This window comes from Oculina patagonica, chromosome 14 (assembly GCF_052425735.1).
Source record: "Oculina patagonica isolate OP01 chromosome 14, crgOcupat, whole genome shotgun sequence".
NCBI lineage: Eukaryota > Metazoa > Cnidaria > Anthozoa > Scleractinia > Oculinidae > Oculina > Oculina patagonica.
In genome coordinates, this window is record NC_135771.1 from 22,472,326 (window position 1) to 22,492,565 (window position 20,240).

Sequence of the window (20,240 nt, forward strand, 5' to 3'; positions counted from 1 at the left end):
GCCACAACTCCATTCTTGTTATACATGTAACGGTAAATAACAATAATGGTCAAAAGTAGGAAGATTTCAATTCATCGTTTTATTGCGACAACGCTGTTTCGTGTGATCAAAGTATGACCACACTCATCAGGCAACATCAACGAATGACCGTTGAAATACATAAACTGGCAATAAAAGGCTAATTTAAGGGTAACGGTAAATAACGTTATAAAAGTTGTGGTATTATATTTACTTTTTCAAAGCCGGAAGTATGCGTCTTACTCGCGATTACACGCAGAACTCCCGCGCGTTGTCCACGCACGTCAACGTAGCGTCCTCAGATCTAAGCTGCACTTCATTTACGCTGTAATCGTTTGCTGTTGGTATTTTCTGCGGCCAACTCGTGATCATGATTTTTTTTTATTACCGTAGTTCTTCCGGTAACTCACACATGCCTCGTGCGCCCGCCTCGCGTGTCTCGCGCGATTTTAGACCTTCGATGAACGCTCGCGCGCGAGCAACCCAGTAATGCTCGGGATGTAAGCCCTTTTCCTTCCATTCTTGAAGACATTCCTCTAAAATCTTCTTCCCAGTCTCCACATTTCCAACGTGTGCATAAGCCTCAGCCATAAGCGCTCTGGGATGATACGCCCCTGGGCTTACAACGAGATTCAATTCCTCGTGAATTTGTACAAGCTCTTCCAAAAACTTCTTCGCGCGAACGTAGTCCTCTCGCGCGAGGAGAACGTCCGCGAGAAACGTGCCCGCGCGTGGCCACGCGATATGTCCCGAGCTCCTATAGACATTAACAGCTTTTTGGCACATATCATAAGCTTGGTCAACCTCGCCTAAGTGTAGTTTCGCCGTTCCGTAGGTCATCATGACACCGGTTGTGAATTTACTCTGATCCCCGTGAAGATCGTGGTAAATTTTTAACGCTTGCTCGTGCAGTAAGTCCGACTCTTTCAGATGCATTTTCGTGCTCCACGCGCGTGGATGCGTGTGGCGCAGCCCGAGATACCAACGTAAGTGCACTTTGGCCGTGTAATTCAACACTTGGCCCCAGATGAACATCTGTGAAGCGTCGCAAGTTTCCACGATATTCCTGGCTTCCTCCAAGACTTGTATCGCCTCATCGTTTTCCCATCGATCATGCAAGATGACTCCAAGATTACACAACCTCTCGACGACTTCCACGTCTTTTTCTCCGTAGGCCTTCTTGGTGACTTCCACGCATAAATTCATGTACTCCTTTGCGAGATCCAACTGGAAGCTTTCACGGAAAGTAAACGCGAGGACATTTAGAAGCTTTGACTGTTGTTTCATCCATTCGGGATCTTTTTGTCCCTCACAAAGTTTATTAGCCTTCTCCAGAATTGGAATGACTTTTTCCAATTGCCCAGCCTCGCGATACGTGTAACCTAAATCACAAAGCAGTTCGCACGCGTTAAGATCAGAACAGCCGAGCTGTTTGTTCATTTTGTAAGCCCTTTCAAGTAGCGCCACGCGATAATTGTCCGTTGCCCCGGCAACGTGCACGAGACCGTCGGCAAGGTACACCAATGCCTGGACAAAAATGCTGCTTTCAAGCAATGTTATTCTCTCTGCTCCTTCAACAAATTCCTTCAAATGCGGACATAGGAGAATCCGTGTGGCTATATCTTCTTGTTTGAGCGCGCCTTTCTTTTGCTTGTAACCGTTGTTTAAGGTGTGAAGTACTCCGTTTAGCTCCTGTTTATCCAAAGCGTTCGTCAACTTACTATCAGATTCTTCGTCAGTGCCAGTTCTCTTTCCGTCTGGTTTTCGTCTGATCTGTGAAAACGCAAATCGCATTACTTGATGTAGGGTGACCACCTCAATCCCTCTCTCGCCCGTCGCTGGGTATATAAGCAAAGAGCATCTTGCTATTTTAACCTTGACCTCATCGGGTACTCTAATTTTCGCATCACCATTCGCTTTAGCTTCGCGCAAAACGTAGTCAGCGACGGTGTCCAAAGGCACGGGTTGGAGAGAACAGTACGAAAGAAGCACGAACGCAGCTCGGAGTACTTCGTTGTTTTCCGCCATCCGTCGTGCGGCGAACTCTGCCGCTGGCAGCATTGATTGCGGGTAGCATGGATTGTGGTGCGTATAATCGGAATGATCAAGATACGCGAAGTATTCTTGGAGATTTGAAAGGTAGCTTTTCCATGAAAACTTTGAAAACGGGCGATCTTCTCGCATCTGCCTGACATAAACTGCTGCACAAGCCAGCGAGAGCGGATAATAACCCAGCACTTTAGCGACATTTTTAGAATCGTCATCTGTATCCATTCCTGATATCGCTCTCAGTAAATCCATAGCATCTGCCTCCTCCATTCCAGACTCCAGCGAAATGACCTTGGCATGCGCGTGAGACCTGGGCGCCAGCTCACTGTCCTGTGTTGTCACAAGCACCAACCCCTCCCCCCACGAGCTTTCTTGCTCGGGTGTTGGCCAGAATTCGCGAAGCGGGTCATTCACGGTTAGATTATCAACGATCAGCAGCCACAGAGATGACGATTCACGAAGATGATTTTTAATATCGTTTGCATAACCCTTGATCCGCTCACGCACGCTTCCACGTTCCTCGTGCGCTTTGGGGATTTCCAATTTCTCGTGCAGTTCTTTATACGACTCTAACAGTGATTCTGGAGTTTGCGCGTGTAATGTAGCCACGATCCGTGGGAATTCCTCGCCGTTTCCTTCGTATTTCTCTATGAACTCTTTTCCAAACTGTCTTGCTAGCTGAGTTTTCCCGCATCCTGGAGGGCCTTTCACATATACAGCTGTTACCGTGGAAACCGTTGCTCTTATCCTCAACTCTCTGAAACTGTCTTGGATCTTTTGTATTTCTATACCTCGCCTTTGAGTCACGTGGAACGGTTTGCCAGGGAGAATTTCCACCGAAGGAACAAATCTTCTTGGAGGTTCAGCTAAGAAATACATTTAGAAAAAGATAAACAATCTGCTCAACAAACTCACAGCTAACGAAACTTCAACCTTAATAAATAGGATTAAGACGAAACCAATCAGGAAATCGAGTAATATTAATTTAAGTTGGACAAAAATCGAGTACCAGAATAATTTAAAACATATTGCCTTATTTTCTACCCTTTTTTAAAAGCTAAAGAAGTAAGAAATTATCTGTGATAACACCAACAGCAATTTCTTATCAGAGCCCGAGAAAATAAATTTCAAAGTTCACAAGAACCATGTAAACTACAGGTAAAATCTTACGTGTGTTCTTGATAAAATCGTCTTTTAAGCGATTCAGTGGAATTCAGTGGAACTTCGAAATTTGTTTTTGATGTTTTGGTGTTGTTAGAATTTTTTTTGGTTAGAAATGATCTCTTTTGGTGAGATATTTGAAACAGTAACACAGAAGTTTGGAATAAGATGTATATAATTTTGGTACATAATTTTGTCCAATTAATACTGGAAGTCCTGGCGGATTCCGTCTTAAATAATTAGCGAAGTTTGTTTAATTGCATTAAGTAATGTAAGTAATATATAGTTTGGTACGAGGTACCTTTGTGTTTGTTGTAATTATATTTATAATAAAGTCGATAAAAAGAATGTTAAATTAATTTTCTTTTTTGTCTTTTTTTTGCGGTACATTTTGTTGGTGGTATTGCTCGATACGTTGAAGGGTCTTTAGAGGTTGTCCCTAATTATAAAACGGACGCAGCTTTCTTCAGGAACACTGAACTGAAATAAAAACCAAAACCTGAGGTCTACTTTTTGCCCTGAAATCAACATACAAACTCTCCCCATTGGCCTCCATACATTCCTTATGGTTGGAGTTGTGAGAACATTAGCAAAATCTACACCCCTGGGACAAACGAGAGCTAACAAAAACTGCTATGAACGAAAGTAACGAACAAGTTACCTTGTGTAACGCTGTTTTCATCTTTGTGCAAAACAGCTAGGCTGGCCATTGTTTCTCGAGTTAACTCAGCGACTGTGAATAAGTACATGCATATATTTCAGTAACGTTACATGACACCCTCTTCGCCGTCAACATTTATTACGAGCTATAACTACTTATTATCCGTTTGTACACTTCCTTCGTAAGCTCAAAATATCAATTCTCCCTTCGGATCACCATACATTACTTATAATGCTTGTTCGGAGAATTTGGTGGCACTTCAAGACAGCATCTCGCAGCCTACTCCACAGGCAGCCCAAGCTCTCACTTTGAACCACATAAACAACACAATAAGGCTTTGTATGGGATTTTCTACAAGGCATCCATGGAGGTAGTAAAAACTGGTGAAAATACTCAATAAAAAATGGCTTACCTTATTCCATACGTGTGCTGTTTGCATCTGGTGTGGTAATTTTGCCGATTTATCCCAATTTAATTAAAGGGTAAATTAGATTTTAGGCAACCACGAATTAGCTGAACATTGCTTATGCGTTTTGCACTTTAAAGGTTCATTTTAAGGAAAATTCCTTTTTAAATAAACTGTCCAAACTAATTACAACTGAGAGTACCAACGAGTTAAGCTTTTCTTTTTACGTTACTCACCCTTGTCACGGCAGTAATTGTCTATTAAGTCACGCCTTTCGACTCCTCTAAGACCAAGCCCTTGGGCCAGCCTCTCGTAACTCGCTTCAGATCCTATCGATTCCTTCCATTTTCGTAGCACTGCATAAGCTCTGTCTACAGCTTTCAGTTGATCTTCACTGATCTCATCCAGATGTGAATTTCTTAAGCCCAGAGCCAATCCAAGAGGTCTCCAGATTTTTAGGGTGTCTTGAGCTAGGCTAAGAAGGTCGGCATCATCCGGTACACCCTGCTTGAACAACATGTCTCCATCTGATGGTAAAAATTGGAGTTGAAGCTATGTCCGGTACATTATAGATAATGTAGTTGGACTAATTTGTGAGTTATGACAAGGGGAAAGCCGGGGCACAACTTTTTCTAACCCCTTGTCTCGTTAGGGACGGACATTTTAATTTTTGAGGGGCAAAGATTATTATGAAAAGTAATTCTTGCGCAAAAAAATAGTAGAAAAACAAATCGTGCACAAGTGATTCTTGAAAATACTAATCAGTGCTGAAAAAATTGGAAATCACTTCGAAGCATTGCTTCAGACCATTTGGAGACAGCTGATGACATATTATACCACGTAAGATTGCTTGCGGTTAGCTCTTAAAATGGGGTAAGGATTTTTATCCAAAAAATCATTGGCCTGGCAGCTGGTCGTTAGTAAACCGACGACCGGGTTCGATTCTTCTTGGTGTCAACATTTTTTTAACTAAAAAAAGGTTAAATGTGAATGGTCAGACGCAATGCTTGATAATGCTTTCCGAAAAAATTCTTACTCAGAACAAATCCCCCCCCCCCCCTGTCAAAAACTAAATGTTCCGACCATAAGCATTTTTATGCAGCCGTTGTTTGTCACACAACACCACTTTCCAAGCGTCGCGTGACGATCCATGAAGGAGGCTACATAAACGTGCACCTCTCTCCCCTTATAGGTTTATTTTGTCTACATTTCGGCATGGAACACTGATGGCATAAATCAGAATATATAAATCTCCTAGACATTACATACACAGTACTAAATTTCGCGGTGACATGAAAATAAGCGTGTTTTGATGACTTACAATAAATGAAACTTTGCGTGACCCGCACTGATTTTCACTTAACCCGAACTAGAAAATTTTAAATGCGCCCTGTCAAATCTTATCACTCGATCCGTCGTTGCTGATCAGGTCTTTCTGTGTGGCAATTTTACCAAATGGCATATTGCATCGCAATGAATAAGCAGAAAGTTTGGGGGAAACCCCAACAGATGACAAACAAAAAGATGCAAATTTTGCAGACGAATGTAATTATGCTGTTTGTATGTGAAGGATGCAATCAAGACTTGAATTACCATAATAAAACAAAAGCTCTAAAAAAGAGTCTGCTTTGATCTTAGAATTTTGGGTTTTATAGCAAATCGATCGGTAGTGATCTTGAATCGCAATAAAGATGATAAACACGTGTGGTTAAATCCATGGTTAAATGCATGTACAAATTTAAAACGTCGTTATTGGAAAGATGAGCTCGGTTGACATCATTTATTGCCCGGCATAGCAAATCGAACCCAATCGAACTAAATTTCAATCGAACACAATCGAACTCAATCGAACTCAATTCATGGATTGAGTTCGATTGAGTTCGGCAATCGAACCAAATCGAACTCACCGAAAAGAAAAATATTCAATCGAACTCAATCGAACGTTCGATTTTCGAACTCTTGATTTTTGTAAAACCGGCGTTGAAAATCTATAACCAGATCTTGGAAGCTCGAGTTACTTAAGCCCGGAGTTTAGCACGTGGTCGCAGAAATGGCTTCAGATGCTCTGTGAGTTGTAAGCTTCAAATGCGTAGTAGAAAGCTACCAGGAATGCCGCTTTGACGTCAAGGATGGCGAAGTTTTCGATGTTTTAAAGAAAATCGGCGAGAAAGGCCGTGCATTCCGAATTGCAAACGAGCGCGGACAATTAGGTCACCTTCAACCCGATTCAACGTGAACTAGTTTCTTCCCTGTGGCTTGTAAATGCTTCAATAACTTGACAGAAGATGTTTTTGTGAGATTCAAGAGAACCGGAAACAGATGCCAACAAAATAAACCGCGTACCGAGGTACCAGGGAATTCAATCCGCTCTATTTTTTGCCACAAAAGACAAGCAGTACAATCAAAAGAGCGCGTAGCCTGCGTGGCCGGCGTTCAAAGGGGAAGGAGAAGGGGAGTTCGCGCTCTCTCCTCGCACCTCGCGCTTCGCGCTCGACCTCCCGTTCTCCTTCCCCTTTGAAGGCCGGCCACGCACGCTAAAGAGCGCCGCAGGAAAAGATAACCCTTGACACCCAGGCCAAGAAATCAATCTACACGAACATTACTGTTGCGTTTACTATTTATCCTTTCTATCACGACAGTAAGATGTTTTTAAAAAGGAAATGGTGCAATAATTATTGAACACGCAAGCGGGAATAACGATATTTTTGTTCTGTTTTGTTCTGTTCTCATAACTGCGGACAGGGGTTTCTGTTATTGAATAAACTGTAAAAATGCGCAAGAAAAACCTGCTTTCGACGGGCTTGCTTTGTATGTATAGGTTTACCAGAGCCAATCGACCGCAATCCATTTAATTGTGTTCGAATTTGTTCGGTTACCGAACTCAATCGAACCCAATCTGATTGATTGGGTTCGATTGGGTTCGACTTGTTCGATTGAGTTCGATTTGTTCGGAAATCGAACTCACTGAAAGTCTGGTGTTCGATTTCGTTCGATTGCCGAACTCAATCGAACTCAATCCATGGATTGAGTTCGATTGAGTTCGATTGAGTTCGATTTTCGAACGTTCGATTAGCTATGCCGGGTTTATTGTTGCACGAGATTTGTATTTACGAGTAAAACATGTATGTGCGAGGAATTGACATCTTCGACGAGCGAAGAATAAGGATTTCTACAAGATAAGCATATAAATTGCGTTCTACATTTATAAACGATGAGTGATACGCTATGACCTTGAACAAGAAAACACCACTATATAACACTCCTTACTTTGTATGCGATCAGCCATGCGTGCTCGCTAAATTTTCTCTTGACTTGGAAGGGTGCTAAATTTCCACTAAACACACGCCTCGGAGACAGCTTTTCGCCAAAAGCTCACACACTTCAAAGGTCGTAGTGAATGGCCTGTGACTGAGGAAAATGGGTTAGGCTGCTCCTTCTAGCTTCGATTTACAGCAGACTTTGATACTACTACAGCATGACAAATGCTGAAATTAACATGGATTGCGCACATGTTCGGGGAATTACCGGAAGTGCCGTCACTTCCGGTTCCTTTCCGGGTAACCTGTATGTCATGACGCAATATTATTAAAATAAGTCACGGTACTATGTCAATACACATGTTGTCAATAATTTGTTAACAGTGAAAAGGCTGGTGATAATAGTTTCGAAGCACGGACAAATTGACAATGTTTTACAGTCGGGGCTGCCTAGACTGAACAAGTCAACACTTCAGGACACGATCAGTCACGAATTCTTTAAAATTGTCACGTCAGCATGACGTGACTTATTTGGTGTTACGTAATGCACCTATCAATGGTCTGCCCCTGGAATGGGGGGTGGGGGTAGAGGACAACCCACGGGAATTTGACTTAGGACCCACAACAGTCCCCTCGGTGAAAAATTTTACTCAGCCCCATTTGAAAAGTGGAGAGGGCCTGGCCAAGAGTGGGAATTTGACTCTCAATGATACTCAAGGGTGGGTATATTGACATTTGAAAACGTGAAAATGTCAAATTCCCCTGAGGTTGCCCACACGCGCCATTCCTGGGGCAAATCAGGCGCATAAGAAGCTCGGGAGAGTGGGGAGAGTCTTGGGGAGAAATTCAAAAAGAATCCAAGAGAGTAGGAGTGACGCTGAATAAAGAGGCCTCTTTCTCTTGTCTCCACCTTCTACGTTTGCGACTCCAAGGCCAGAATCGCACCGGATCGATTCAGAATCAAACCAGATTGATCCAGAATCGATCCGGATCAATTCACAATCGATCCGGATCGATACTGAATCGAACCGGGTCGAGTTAGAATCGAACCTGATCGATCTAGAATCGATCCAGATCGATTCAGAATCGAACGTAAACCGGATCGATGCGGGAATAGCACTTAGAGCGCTCGTTTCCATGCAACCAATGTGGCCTGGGTTTGCTTTCCGGACCCGGCGTCATATGTGGGCTGAGGTTGTTGTTGGCTCGTCCTTGCTTAAAAGGGTTCTTCTCCGGGTTCTCCGGTTTACCCTGTGCAATAAAAAACACTTCTAAATTCCAATTCGACCCCGGGAATCCGAGGCCCACAGGTTTGTCAGTCGAAAGACTGTTAACTGAGTGCACCATTTTGAGTTCCCGGTTGTTTTAACTTTGCGTTCCATTTTTCGTTTCCTTTTGCTTTAACATATGCGTTTCCTTCTTCTGTTAACTTGCAATTGTGGGTTTCTTTTTCTATTACCGCTTGTTTTATCTTGTGAGAATAATTTTGCGTTTCCAGGTGTTTTTTCTCGTACGTTAAACATTCAGTTTCATTTTGAGTTCACTCAGCTTTTAACTTGCCGTGTGCGTTTCATTTTCAGTTCCCTCAGCTTTTAACTTCTGCGTTTCATTTTGAGTTCCCTCAGCTGTTAACGTCTGCGTTTCATTTTGTGTTCTCTCAGCTTTTAACTTGTGCGTTTCATTTTGAGTTCCCTCAGCTTTTAACTTCGAATTCTGCGTTTCATTTTGAGTTCCCTCAGCTGTTAACGTCTGCGTTTCATTTTGTGTTCCCTCAGCTTTTAACTTATGCGTTTCATTTTGAGTTCCCTCAGTCTTTAACTTGTGTCTTTCATTTTGATTTCCCTCGGCTTTTAACTTGTGCGTTTCATTTTGAGTTCCCTCAGCCTTTAACTTGTGCGTTTCATTTTGAGTTCCCTCAGCCTTTAACTTCTGTGTTTCATTTTGAGTTCCCTACTTTAACTTGTGTCTTTCATTTTCAGTTCCCTATGTTTATAATTTGTGCGTCTCATTTTGAGTTCCCTCAGCTTTTAACTTGTGCGTTTCATTTTGAGTTCCCTCAGCTCTAAACTTGTGCGTTTCATTTTCAGTTCCCTCAGCTTTTTACTTGAGAATTTCATTATGAGTTCCGTGACCTTTTAACCAGTGCGTTTTATTTTGAGTTTCCTCAGCTTTTAACTTGTGTGATTCATTTTGAGTTCCCTCAGCTTTTAACTTGTGCATTTTATTTTTGACTTCCTTCAGCTTTTGACTTGTTTGTTTTATTTTGAGTTCCCTCAGCTTTTAATTTGTGTGATTCATTTTGAGTTCCCTCAGCTTTTAACTTGTGCATTTTATTTTTGACTTCCTTCAGCTTTTGACTTGTTTGTTTTATTTTGAGTTCCCTCAGCTTTTAATTTGTGTGATTCATTTTGAGTTCCCTCAGCTTTTAACTTGTGTGATTCATTTTGAGTTCCCTCAGATTTTAACTTGTGTGATTCATTTTCAGTTCCCTTCACTTTTAACTTTTGCGTTTTATTTTGAGTTCCCTCGGCTTTAAACTTTTGTGTTTCATTTTGAGTTCCGTCAGCTTTTAACTTGTGTATTTCATTTTGAGTTCCCTCAGCTTTTAACTTGTGTGTATTTTGAGTTCCCTCAGCTTTTAACTTATGTGTATCATTTTGAGTTCCCTCAGCTTTTAAGTTGTGTGTTTCATTTTGAGTTTCCTCAGCTTTTAACCTGTGTGTTTCATTTTGAGTTCCCTCAGCTTTTCACTTGTGTGTTTCATTTTGTGTTCCCTCAGCTTTTAACTTATGTGTTTCAGTTAGAGTTCCCACAGCTTTTAATTTGTGCGTTTCATTTCGAGTTCCATCAGTTTTTAACTTGTTCGTTTCCTTTTGAGTTCCTTCAGCTTTTAACTTGTTCGTTTCATTTTTTGAGTTCCCTCATCTTCGAACTTGTGTGTTTTATGTTGTGTTCCCGAGGCGTTTACCTTGTGTGTTTCATTTTGAGTTCCCTCAGCTTTTAACTGGCTTGAGAGTTTCATTTTGAGTTCCCTCAGTTTTTAACTTGTGCGTTTCCTTTTGAGTTCCTTCAGCTCTTAATTAACTTGTGCCGGTTTCATTTTGAGTTCCCTTAGCTTTTAACTTTTTCGTTTCATTTTGAGTTCACTCAGCTTTTAACTCGTGCGTTTCATTTTGAGTTCCCTTAGCTTTTAACTTGTGTTTCATTTTGAGTTCCCTCAGCTTTCAACTTGATCCGGGTTTCATTTTGAGTTCCCTTAGCTTTTAACTTGTGTTTCATTTTGAGTTCCCTCAGCTTACAACTTGGTCGTTTCATTTTGAGTTCCCTTAGCTTTTAACTTGTGTTTCATTTTGAGGTCCCTCAGCCTTCAACTTGATTGTTTCATTTTGAGTTCCCTTAGCTTTTAACTTGTGTTTCATTTTGAGTTTCTTCAGCATTCAACTTGATCGTTTCATTTTGAGTTCCCTTAGCTTTTAACTTGTGTTTCATTTTGAGTTCCCTCAGCTTTCAACTTGATCGTTTCATTTTGAGTCCCCTTAGCTTTTAACTTGTGTTTCATTTTGAGTTCCCTCAGCTTTCAACTTGATCGTTTCATTTTGAGTTCCCTTAGCTTTTAACTTGTGCTTTTCATTTGAGTTCCCGCAGCAGCTTTTAACTTGTGCTTTTCATTTTGAGTTCCCTCAGCTTTCAACTTGATCCGGGTTTCATTTTGAGTTCCCTTAGCTTTTAACTTGTGTTTCATTTTGAGTTCCCTCAGCTTACAACTTGGTCGTTCCATTTTGAGTTCCCTTAGCTTTTAACTTGTGTTTCATTTTGAGGTCCCTCAGCCTTCAACTTGATTGTTTCATTTTGAGTTCCCTTAGCTTTTAACTTGTGTTTCATTTTGAGTTCCCTCAGCTTACAACTTGATTGTTTCATTTTGAGTTCCCTTAGCTTTTAACTTGTGTTTCATTTTGAGTTCCCTCAGCTTATAACTTGATTGTTTCATTTTGAGTTCCCTTAGCTTTTAACTTGTGCTTTTCATTTTGAGTTCCCTCAGCTTTCAACTTGAGCGTTATATTTTGAGTTCCCTCAGCTTTTAACTTGTGTGTTTCATTTTGAGTTCCCTCAGCTTTCAACTTGATCGTTTTGTTTTGAGTTCCCTTAGCTTTAACTTGTGTTTCATTTTGAGTTCCCTCAGCTTACAACTTAATCGTTTCATTTTGAGTTCCCTTAGCTTTTAACTTGTGTTTCATTTTGAGTTTCTTCAGCTTTCAACTTGATCGTTTCATTTTGAGTTCCCTTAGCTTTTAACTTGTGTTTCATTTTGAGCTCCCTCAGCTTTTAACTTGTGTTTCATTTTGAGCTCCCTCAGCTTTTAACTTGTGGCTTTTATTTTTAGTTTCCTCTTGTTTTAATTGTGTTTTATTTTGAGTTCCTTCTTGCTTTAACTTTTGCTTTCACTTTGATTCAGCTAAAGCAGGCACACGCGCGCTTTCTTTCTGATTGCTGCGCGCGCTGGGTTTAATTAAAAACGTATTATAATCATTTACTACAGTATTCGCAAGTCGCTTCGACGAATGGAAATTTCCCCACCTTTTCGTATTTTATGCTAGTTGAATGCGACTTTTTTTGCCTTCTTTTGCAAAAATGTTATTTTTACGCACTAAAATTTTCGTATAAACGAAGCGATTGCTTCTGATCACGTGACTTGTATAAAAAGGCGGGAAAACGAAGTAGCGCGGCACGGCGTCCAGTAACCTAGCTGACGAAAGCAGAAGACAAAATTTTCTCAGAGATTTGCAGAAATTAGCTTATTCATCGCTCCATCTCCACCAAATTCGAGGATATTCCAAGAAGTACCCTTAAAGGAACCTTTCCGAAAGGTTTATGGAGCTGGACATTATATTTTCGGAGTGAAGAGTGAAGAGAATTTTGAAAATACCGTCACGAAGCCTTGAAGTGAAGCGCTCAACATTCAACCCCGGTGTTAAATTAAAAAGTACATTTGCTAGCCAGGATTTTACAAAAAGCGACTGTTTAAGCCAAATTAAAACAGAGGCTGTCATAGAAGTAAGTGTTCAGTTGATTTTTAGTGTTCTGTTATATTAATTTCCGTTCGTTTTCAACATTTGCAAGGCCGACTGCTAACGGACTTGTTGTTGTATTTTAGATGAAACTGGATACTTCAAAATGCAATTTCGATTCGTGTTGGCTGGTCTTTGGCTCGACGGAACACAAGTTTCTCCTTGGATATTTATGTTGCTGCTGGAAAACCACTTCCTATATTCGAAGGTAACTAGCTTTAAAGCTTAAATAACGTTCAGGAAAAAATATGTTTTAGCTTTCTTTTAAAAGGAAATCATTCTGTTTCGGCTCGTTTGCTGTTCACAGCGGCTCACGAGTAAATTTTCAGGCATTTTTCTACTTTAGCTTGTAACTGTCTTTTCGGCCACAGAGTATTCCAATGATATTCCGAAAATCAATTTTCGTTGCTTTTGATAGAGAAAGCGTTTATTATGCTTAATGTTTTATTTAAAACGACCTGGTTTCAAGAGATTATGCCAAAAAATGTCGATTTAGCTATATATCTCCTTTTCCACTATTTTCGCCTTGATATGGATATAAAGCCTTATTGCTTCGAGTCGTTTACAAGCGAAATTCCGAACCACTTCTGTTCGTGCATCTTATCTGAAAATCTAGCTTTTTGTTTCGGTTCCTTGACTGAATAGAAAACAATGATTTACGAGCGAGTTAGTGCATGCAGGGTCGAAACCAGACCGTTGCCATAGGCATGCCCTCCAGAAAATTTTGAAATATAGAAGCTCTGGAACTCTTCTTTCGACATTTTTCATAAGGTATTTCTTGAAGAAATTAATCTTGTTCAATTTGGGATTATCTTCCCAGCAAAACACAATTTCTTTTTTAAAATTTTGGGTTAAAATCTAGACGAGGCAAGTGCCTTGCCTCTTGCTAGTTAATATGGCCCTGGATTATAAAGAAAAATAGTTCAAAAGTCCAACTAAACACTTAAAAAAATAGACGGAGGGGAAAAGACTTTTAATATAATTATAGAAAAATAACTTAAATCTATTATGATTATATGCTTAGTCTGTTACAGAACGCTGGGACTAGTTTGTCTAAGAATGGTTCCCATGGGGTATGTGTACTTCCAATTTAGCAAGATAGAAGGAAAGTTCTGAAAAAAAAAGAAGTTAAACTATAAAAAACAAGGGCCAAAATCTATAATGAATACTAATACTCTACTAAAGAAGCCCTTGAATGGATGGTTCCCATTTCAAAAGTGTCACATCTTCCAAACTTTGTAAAAACTCTGAATAGGTAAACAGTACAGGTGATTGTTCCAAACTGATATAGAGTGTCAACTGTGTGACTCTGAGGAGGTGGGCGATTAAAAAAAATAGATCTGCTTTCTGTTCGTTTTGGTTTTCCTTGAGATCCTGAGCACAATGGCCTTTTTTTAATTTTGAGGTATTGGAATTTGATTTCATACGGTTTGTGTATCATTTAATTTGCTGTATTCTTTTTTGTGGACTCTTAAAAAAGTCCATAGCCATTAAATGAACTTGCTGTTTTGGGGAAGCTTACATTATCAAGGTTAAATAAATATGAAGCATATTATTTTTATGTTCTTAACATATTGTAAAGCAACATAGGACAGGCCTTTGTTTAAAATATGAGAAGTTTTAAAATTTGTCATTTTCAATCACCAAATTGTAGGTATTGATTTTAAACCATCAGGCATCGGCTGTCTAGTAAATCGAGTGCAACTTTTACTTGTCATACAATGGCATAAAATGAAAGGGCATTCTTTGGCTTCCTTCCACTTAAATGCACAATGTAATGCCAAATTGTTGTGACACGCGTACAGAAGGTAGAAAAGGTAGCGCTTAAAACTCTGTTATCTGAAAGTGGCGCTCAACTCTCTTCAGTTGCAAAGCAACACTACCAACAATAAGTGTCTTTGGTTTCCAATGGAAGTCAAGTTGATCCATCTCTTTGCTTGTCAGTTTTTCTTTTCCAAACTATAATGGTGATTGACCAATTTTGGCCAGTGCCATGATTTTGTTCTTTATCATGTTTCCGTCTGTTGGATGCAAGTCAAATTAATCTCTTCAGTTATCTTTCTCTCCCAAATTAATAGTGGATAGTTGTAGAAGTATCAGTGTGGAAGGATGTATCTCAACGAAATTATTAAGCTAGCAACATGGTAAAACAATAAATTTAAAATTAAAAGAAAGAAAAAGAAATGAGCTGTAAATAATATATATTGGTGTTGAAAAACAGAACAAAATTTATGGAAAATAATTAACGAAAACAAAATTTAATAGAAATAGAAAACAATATGGTTATAAACTCAATTATGTAATAGTTAAAAAAGAAACTGAAACTAATTAAGGATTGAGGGGTGAATACAAAAAAAACCACCAATTTTGATAACATTAAAAGGAACAGTAGTTTGTTGTGGTTGTGTGCATGATAATCGGCAGAGCAAAGATCTCAAAATGATCAACAACTATATTTGTAACTAAATGGTTCTGTTTGTAATCCTTGTAACAAATTGTCAAACCAAAAGGTTTGAGGCAGTGGAAGGGATTTCCTGTTGGCGGTTGCTGTTTCAAAATAGAGGTGGGAATTAATGAAGATTTCTACTGGGATTTAATGGAGATCAGTGATGATGAAATATTCTGGATAAAGGACTGGAACGTTGCATGGTTCGTGGCTGGAAGGTTACAAAAAAAATAGGTCCGCACTGCGTACATGTGTCTAGTGCTGAGCTTTATTGAGCTTTGTGCATTGAGCAAACCAATGTGTTTTGCAGGCTGTCTTCTTTTGCTTGAAGTGGCACTTAGGACATTCAATGAAACTATGTTCGGTACTGGGATCAACCTTTTTATTGCACTTGCAGCAGGAAAGGTACGATGCAACTTGATTTACTCTAATGATTTCTCCATTGGCTGTATTGCTTTCCAGGACTGCAACTGGGAGAACTCCTTGGAATTCTGGGGCTGGTTCAATTGTGGTTCCAGACTTAGCAGTGTTTAGACAGGTTTCATGGCTGAGCTTGTCTTTGTATACACAGATGTCACGGAAGGTATAGGTGTTACCCTGCTTAATGGTACCAACAAAGTTCTCCCATAATGTTAATTTCGTGGTCCCTGATGGGTCCGCAATGATGGCATTTTGAACTTGTAGTGGTTTGGAGCCAACAGTCTTCGAAGGAAACAAATGTGTCACTTTTGCAGTAACTGTGACTATTTGGCCAGGACATACCGATTTGATGGTAGCCAGGCTCATTGTTGTTGGTATGGGTTCTTTGTCAAAGTCTATTGCTTGGAAATGTTCGATATTTACATCATGGCCCATAAGCAGGTCTTCTGTGTTTGATTTTGTATCTACTTGGAATTTCTTAATTTTAACTGGCGAGTTGTTGTCAAAGAAGCTTGCAAATCTCTTCCGTTTTGGTGGCGAAAAGCAGACACCGCGTACGGTCTTTTCTTTTCCTTGAATTTGAAAATCAAAATAGCTTCCGTTTTTAAGTGGAGAAAGGTTGTGGAGGTAGCCGACAAACTCCGTGGCGGTCTGTTGGCACTTTTTTTTTGCGCAGGAGATACATCAGATATCTTATCATTTCTTTCTTGGTCAGCCATGCCTCCCTATAAGTATCTGTTAGTAATAGATCGATCAAAAATTAACATTGAAGTAAGAGAAAAGCAATATTTACCCATCGATGTCTCTATTCGGTGTGCGGATAGGCGAAATGTAGTTCAGGTCTTATCAATTAGAGAAATTACAGGTTTTGTTACGCCATAAAGTGATGCAATCTCACAATAAGTTATTATTTAATTCTTGTCTTATCATTTGTCGCCGCCTACTTCAATCACTGTTTGTTCTGTTTTTGTCCCTTTTAAACGTTCAGCTTTTGACTTGCTATTCGTGATGAAACAGAGTGATGCTCCGCTGTCCCAAAGGACGTTGTCCCAACCGCGCTTCGTAGGAATTTTCTGCAACTGTAGAAGACAAGAAGCTATCATCGACTTATTTTTTTTTCATCTTGGTGAAGTGTTTTATGGTGCTATCTGGTACACTCCTTCACACCGCATGGTCTCTTCCTCCTACACTCCATAACCCTGTGTCCCCTTCTTAAACAAGACCAACAACCTCCCTTTTCTTTTATCATTTTCATTCTCTCTTCGGTTGGTTTTGATAGATAGGTTTGCATTTGTTTGTCCAGTGATCTGCCTCTATATGGAATAGATACACGGGCTTCATTTGCATCTTTATTTGTCCATGTTTAGTGTGCCGAGCCTTTAATTGCCTAATCGCGGGTAAATCGTAGTTCTGCGGTTCCATACTCTATCTCTCTTTTCTGGTTGAGAAGAAAGTGTAGCAGACTTGGGAACGTGTTGGTTTTATCCACTGTTCTGTTATATGCGCTGACCAGTTAGGCCCATTCACTTTTTCTCACGGCAGGCAGTTTTCTTTCAATTATGCTCACTGAACTGGTTGTCGTAATTTCTCTTTCTAGTCTAAGTCTCTTCAGGTCTCTATGTCCATTCTCTACAGCTGTGTCAACAAATTCCACGAATCTCTTGTTCTCACCTTTTTTGATGGGTCTTACACTTTGAATTGTATTAATAATTGCGTCAGCTACTTTAGCGGGGTCTCCGTATTTCTCGTCTAGTCGTTTCCACATCTCCTGGATATCATCCTCTACGCCTTTGATCGCATCTGTTGGTTCCTTTCCTAAGCAGGAGCGTAGAATGTAGCACGCGCTGTATTTATCCCATTTTGGCATCACTCGATCTAATGACATGTCTCCAAGGACTAGTTCCATTTCCTCTAAGATTAATTTGTTTTAGGCCACAGATAACAACAAAGGTCAGGAAAATTAGTAATGAAATGTACAAAGTTCTCCATGTTACATGGAAAACCTTGTCTATTTTATTACTACTTTTCCTATACACATAAAAAACTTGTCCGTCTTTAAAAACTGTTGCCGATTAACATACTTCTTCAGGTTCCTTAGCTGCTCCACGTTTAGAGGTCTCAAACCACTCAATAACAGTTCTTCCTCGACCGGATCTTCCATGTTTTCGTTTTTCTTCTATGTTTCCCTTTCACGCGCAAAAACCACTCCAGGTGGTGATTTTGCTTAGTTTCGTCCGTACGTATACATTTATTGTGTCTTTCTTACTGCTTCGGTGCCCTGTTACTGGAAGTCGATAAATCACCCAGATACTGGATGGCATATAAAAGCACAAGTATCTTTAATAATAATAATGATGACGATGGTGATGATGATGTTATATATATTATGGAAATCGGTGATGGCGAAAGCTTCTGGAAAAACCTACCAGCAACATGCATGATATGGTCTTCAATAAGAACTCTGAAAAAAAAAAAAAGAATTAAAAAGATTGATAAAATTGTCTAAAATGTTTATGGTGGTTTCACCTGGAGTTATAAGGGGGATCTTCTATAAGGACAGATTGAGGTAGTAGCGTGGTTCTCTGTGGCATCCTTGGTGCAGCTAGAGGCTTCGCGGCCGTTAAGATGAAAAAGCACTTGCTGGAAATATTGAAAGAGCGAATAGTAGCTGTTCTTGAAGAGTTGCCCCTCGTTGTACATTTATCTCCTGAGGGTAAGAAAAAACTCCAATCTCTGTTTTTCCCTTTCTGATTTCTTCTGAAGGAAGAAATATGCATTTTCCAGGATCTGGATTTGTTTCGTAAGTCCACTTCCACCCTTTGCAGGCTGTTGTCCGGCGTCCTCGAACCACTGTCCCTCAGCCTTATAAATTTAAGGCATCAATTTGAGCCTGCTGTATAGCTACTTTTCTCTCTAATTCCGCTTTATACGAATATGAAGCCATTCTGAAAGAAAGCATGGGAAACAGATCTTTTGTCATACGATATTGCAAGAGTTTAAAGCAAAAAAAATACAAGTCGTTTGCAAAATCATTCTGTAAAGTAGCAAGTGAATCAAATTATGCGCTGACAAACTAGCTTGGTAACAAACTACACCAGCGGCCTGCAAAACGTGTCTTTTCAGTAACCGTCGTATATATAATTAATAATATCTCTCGGCTTGAAAATGGACATTTCATCGCGCAAAATGCGTTTGATAGTGGTTTGTTTTGCGTAACTTAATTGTAAATATAGTAACTGATAACTTTGTACGAGATTCGCTTTTTACTTTTGAAATTATCATTTAAAATAGTTTATACATACTGAATATCAGTGTAGAAAGCTAAAAAAGAACGTTAAACTTACTGTTAAGTAATTATATATATAAAAACCTGAAACCTTGAAATTGCTTAAATATAATTTTAAAGAAATATGAACAAAAGGATATGAAAAGTATCGTGGTTTTAAAAATATTCGAGAAAAATCATGATCCGCCCTTTGATCATGACCTGTAACTACCTAGTCTTGCTCTGCCGCGTTTGACTTCCTTTTGTCGTCAGATAGCAACGAGCAAAGCATCAACCATGACTTCCTTTCCTCCTGCCTTGCTATCCTTCAGGCTACCATGCATGACTCGGACTGGCTCCGTGTAACGCCATTGACTTCATCCATAAAATCGAAGTCACGTACATCCCACTGAGACATCTTTGGAAGAAGAGGTATCAATTAATTTTCATAATATTCCAAGAATACCTGGCTACACTTCTGGCTTACAGCTTCAAACGTTGTTTGGCAATTAAAATCGCCTACTATGTGTAGGTTGGTGTCAGCTGGAATTATAAGGGGGATCTTCTATAAGGAAAGATTGTGGTAGTAGCGTGGTACTCTGGTGCATCCTTGGTGTGGCTAGAGGCTTGGCGGCTGTTAAGATGAAAAAGCACTTGCTGGAAATATTGAAAGAGCGAATAGTAGCTGTTCTTGAAGAATTGCCCCTCGTTGTACATTTATCTCCTGAGGGTAATTAAAAACTCCAATGTCTGTTTATCCCTTTGTGATTCTTTCTGGAGGGAGAAATACTTATTTTGCAGTATATGTATTTCTTCATTCAGTTCATCTACTTTAGCCCTTTGTAGGCTGTTGTCCTCCTCTAGCCACGGTCTCTCAGCCCTAGCCTCAATGCATCTATTTGAGCTGAGTTTGAGTTTGATGTTGGCGTTCATTTTAACTGAGAAGAAAATTTGAATGGGTTGAAATGACTTTTGAAATAATTATTTTAAAATAGTTCATACATATTGAATATTAAAGTGCAGGTGGTGAAACGAAATTGCAGCTGTAACATATTCAAGTGAAAAAAAACCTATTTAAGGTTAATTAAAAGTAATCATATATAAAACAAATGGTTAAATATAATTAATGGTAGTTAAAATATGTACAAATAAACATGAAAAGTATCCTAGTTTCAAAAATATTTGAGTGAGAAAAATCATCACTTGCTCCCTAGAAATTAGAAAGTAATTATTACCTTTCCTTCTCTGAAATCCTGTCAGATCCATCCATTTTACCTCCTGTTGGTTCATTATTGAAAGTTTTGTTTTTGATTGCCTCAGCATGTTTTGAGGTGGGCAAGCCATTTTGTCAGGTATTTCTTATTGATCCACCCTTAACCTGTAGCTGCCTGGTCCTGCTCTGCCGCGTTTGACTTCCTTTCAAAATAATAACTGTAATCGGCAGATAGCAAAGAGCATAGCATTAACCGTGACCTCCTTCCCTTTCCTTAG

General features: G+C 39.6%; 1 protein-coding gene across 1 annotated transcript; it reads right to left on the bottom strand.

The window, feature by feature from the left end:
- Positions 1-197: 197 nt before the first annotated feature.
- On the bottom strand, positions 198-7,841 carry LOC144637942 (uncharacterized). The gene is made up of 4 exons (XM_078497025.1): positions 7,563-7,841; positions 4,532-4,822; positions 3,890-3,961; positions 198-2,933 (listed from the first exon to the last, which is right to left on the bottom strand). Exons 1-4 carry the CDS (start codon positions 7,579-7,581, stop codon positions 403-405), a joined length of 2,913 nt encoding a protein of 970 aa, XP_078353151.1. The 5' UTR covers positions 7,582-7,841; the 3' UTR covers positions 198-402.
- Positions 7,842-20,240: the final 12,399 nt, after the last annotated feature.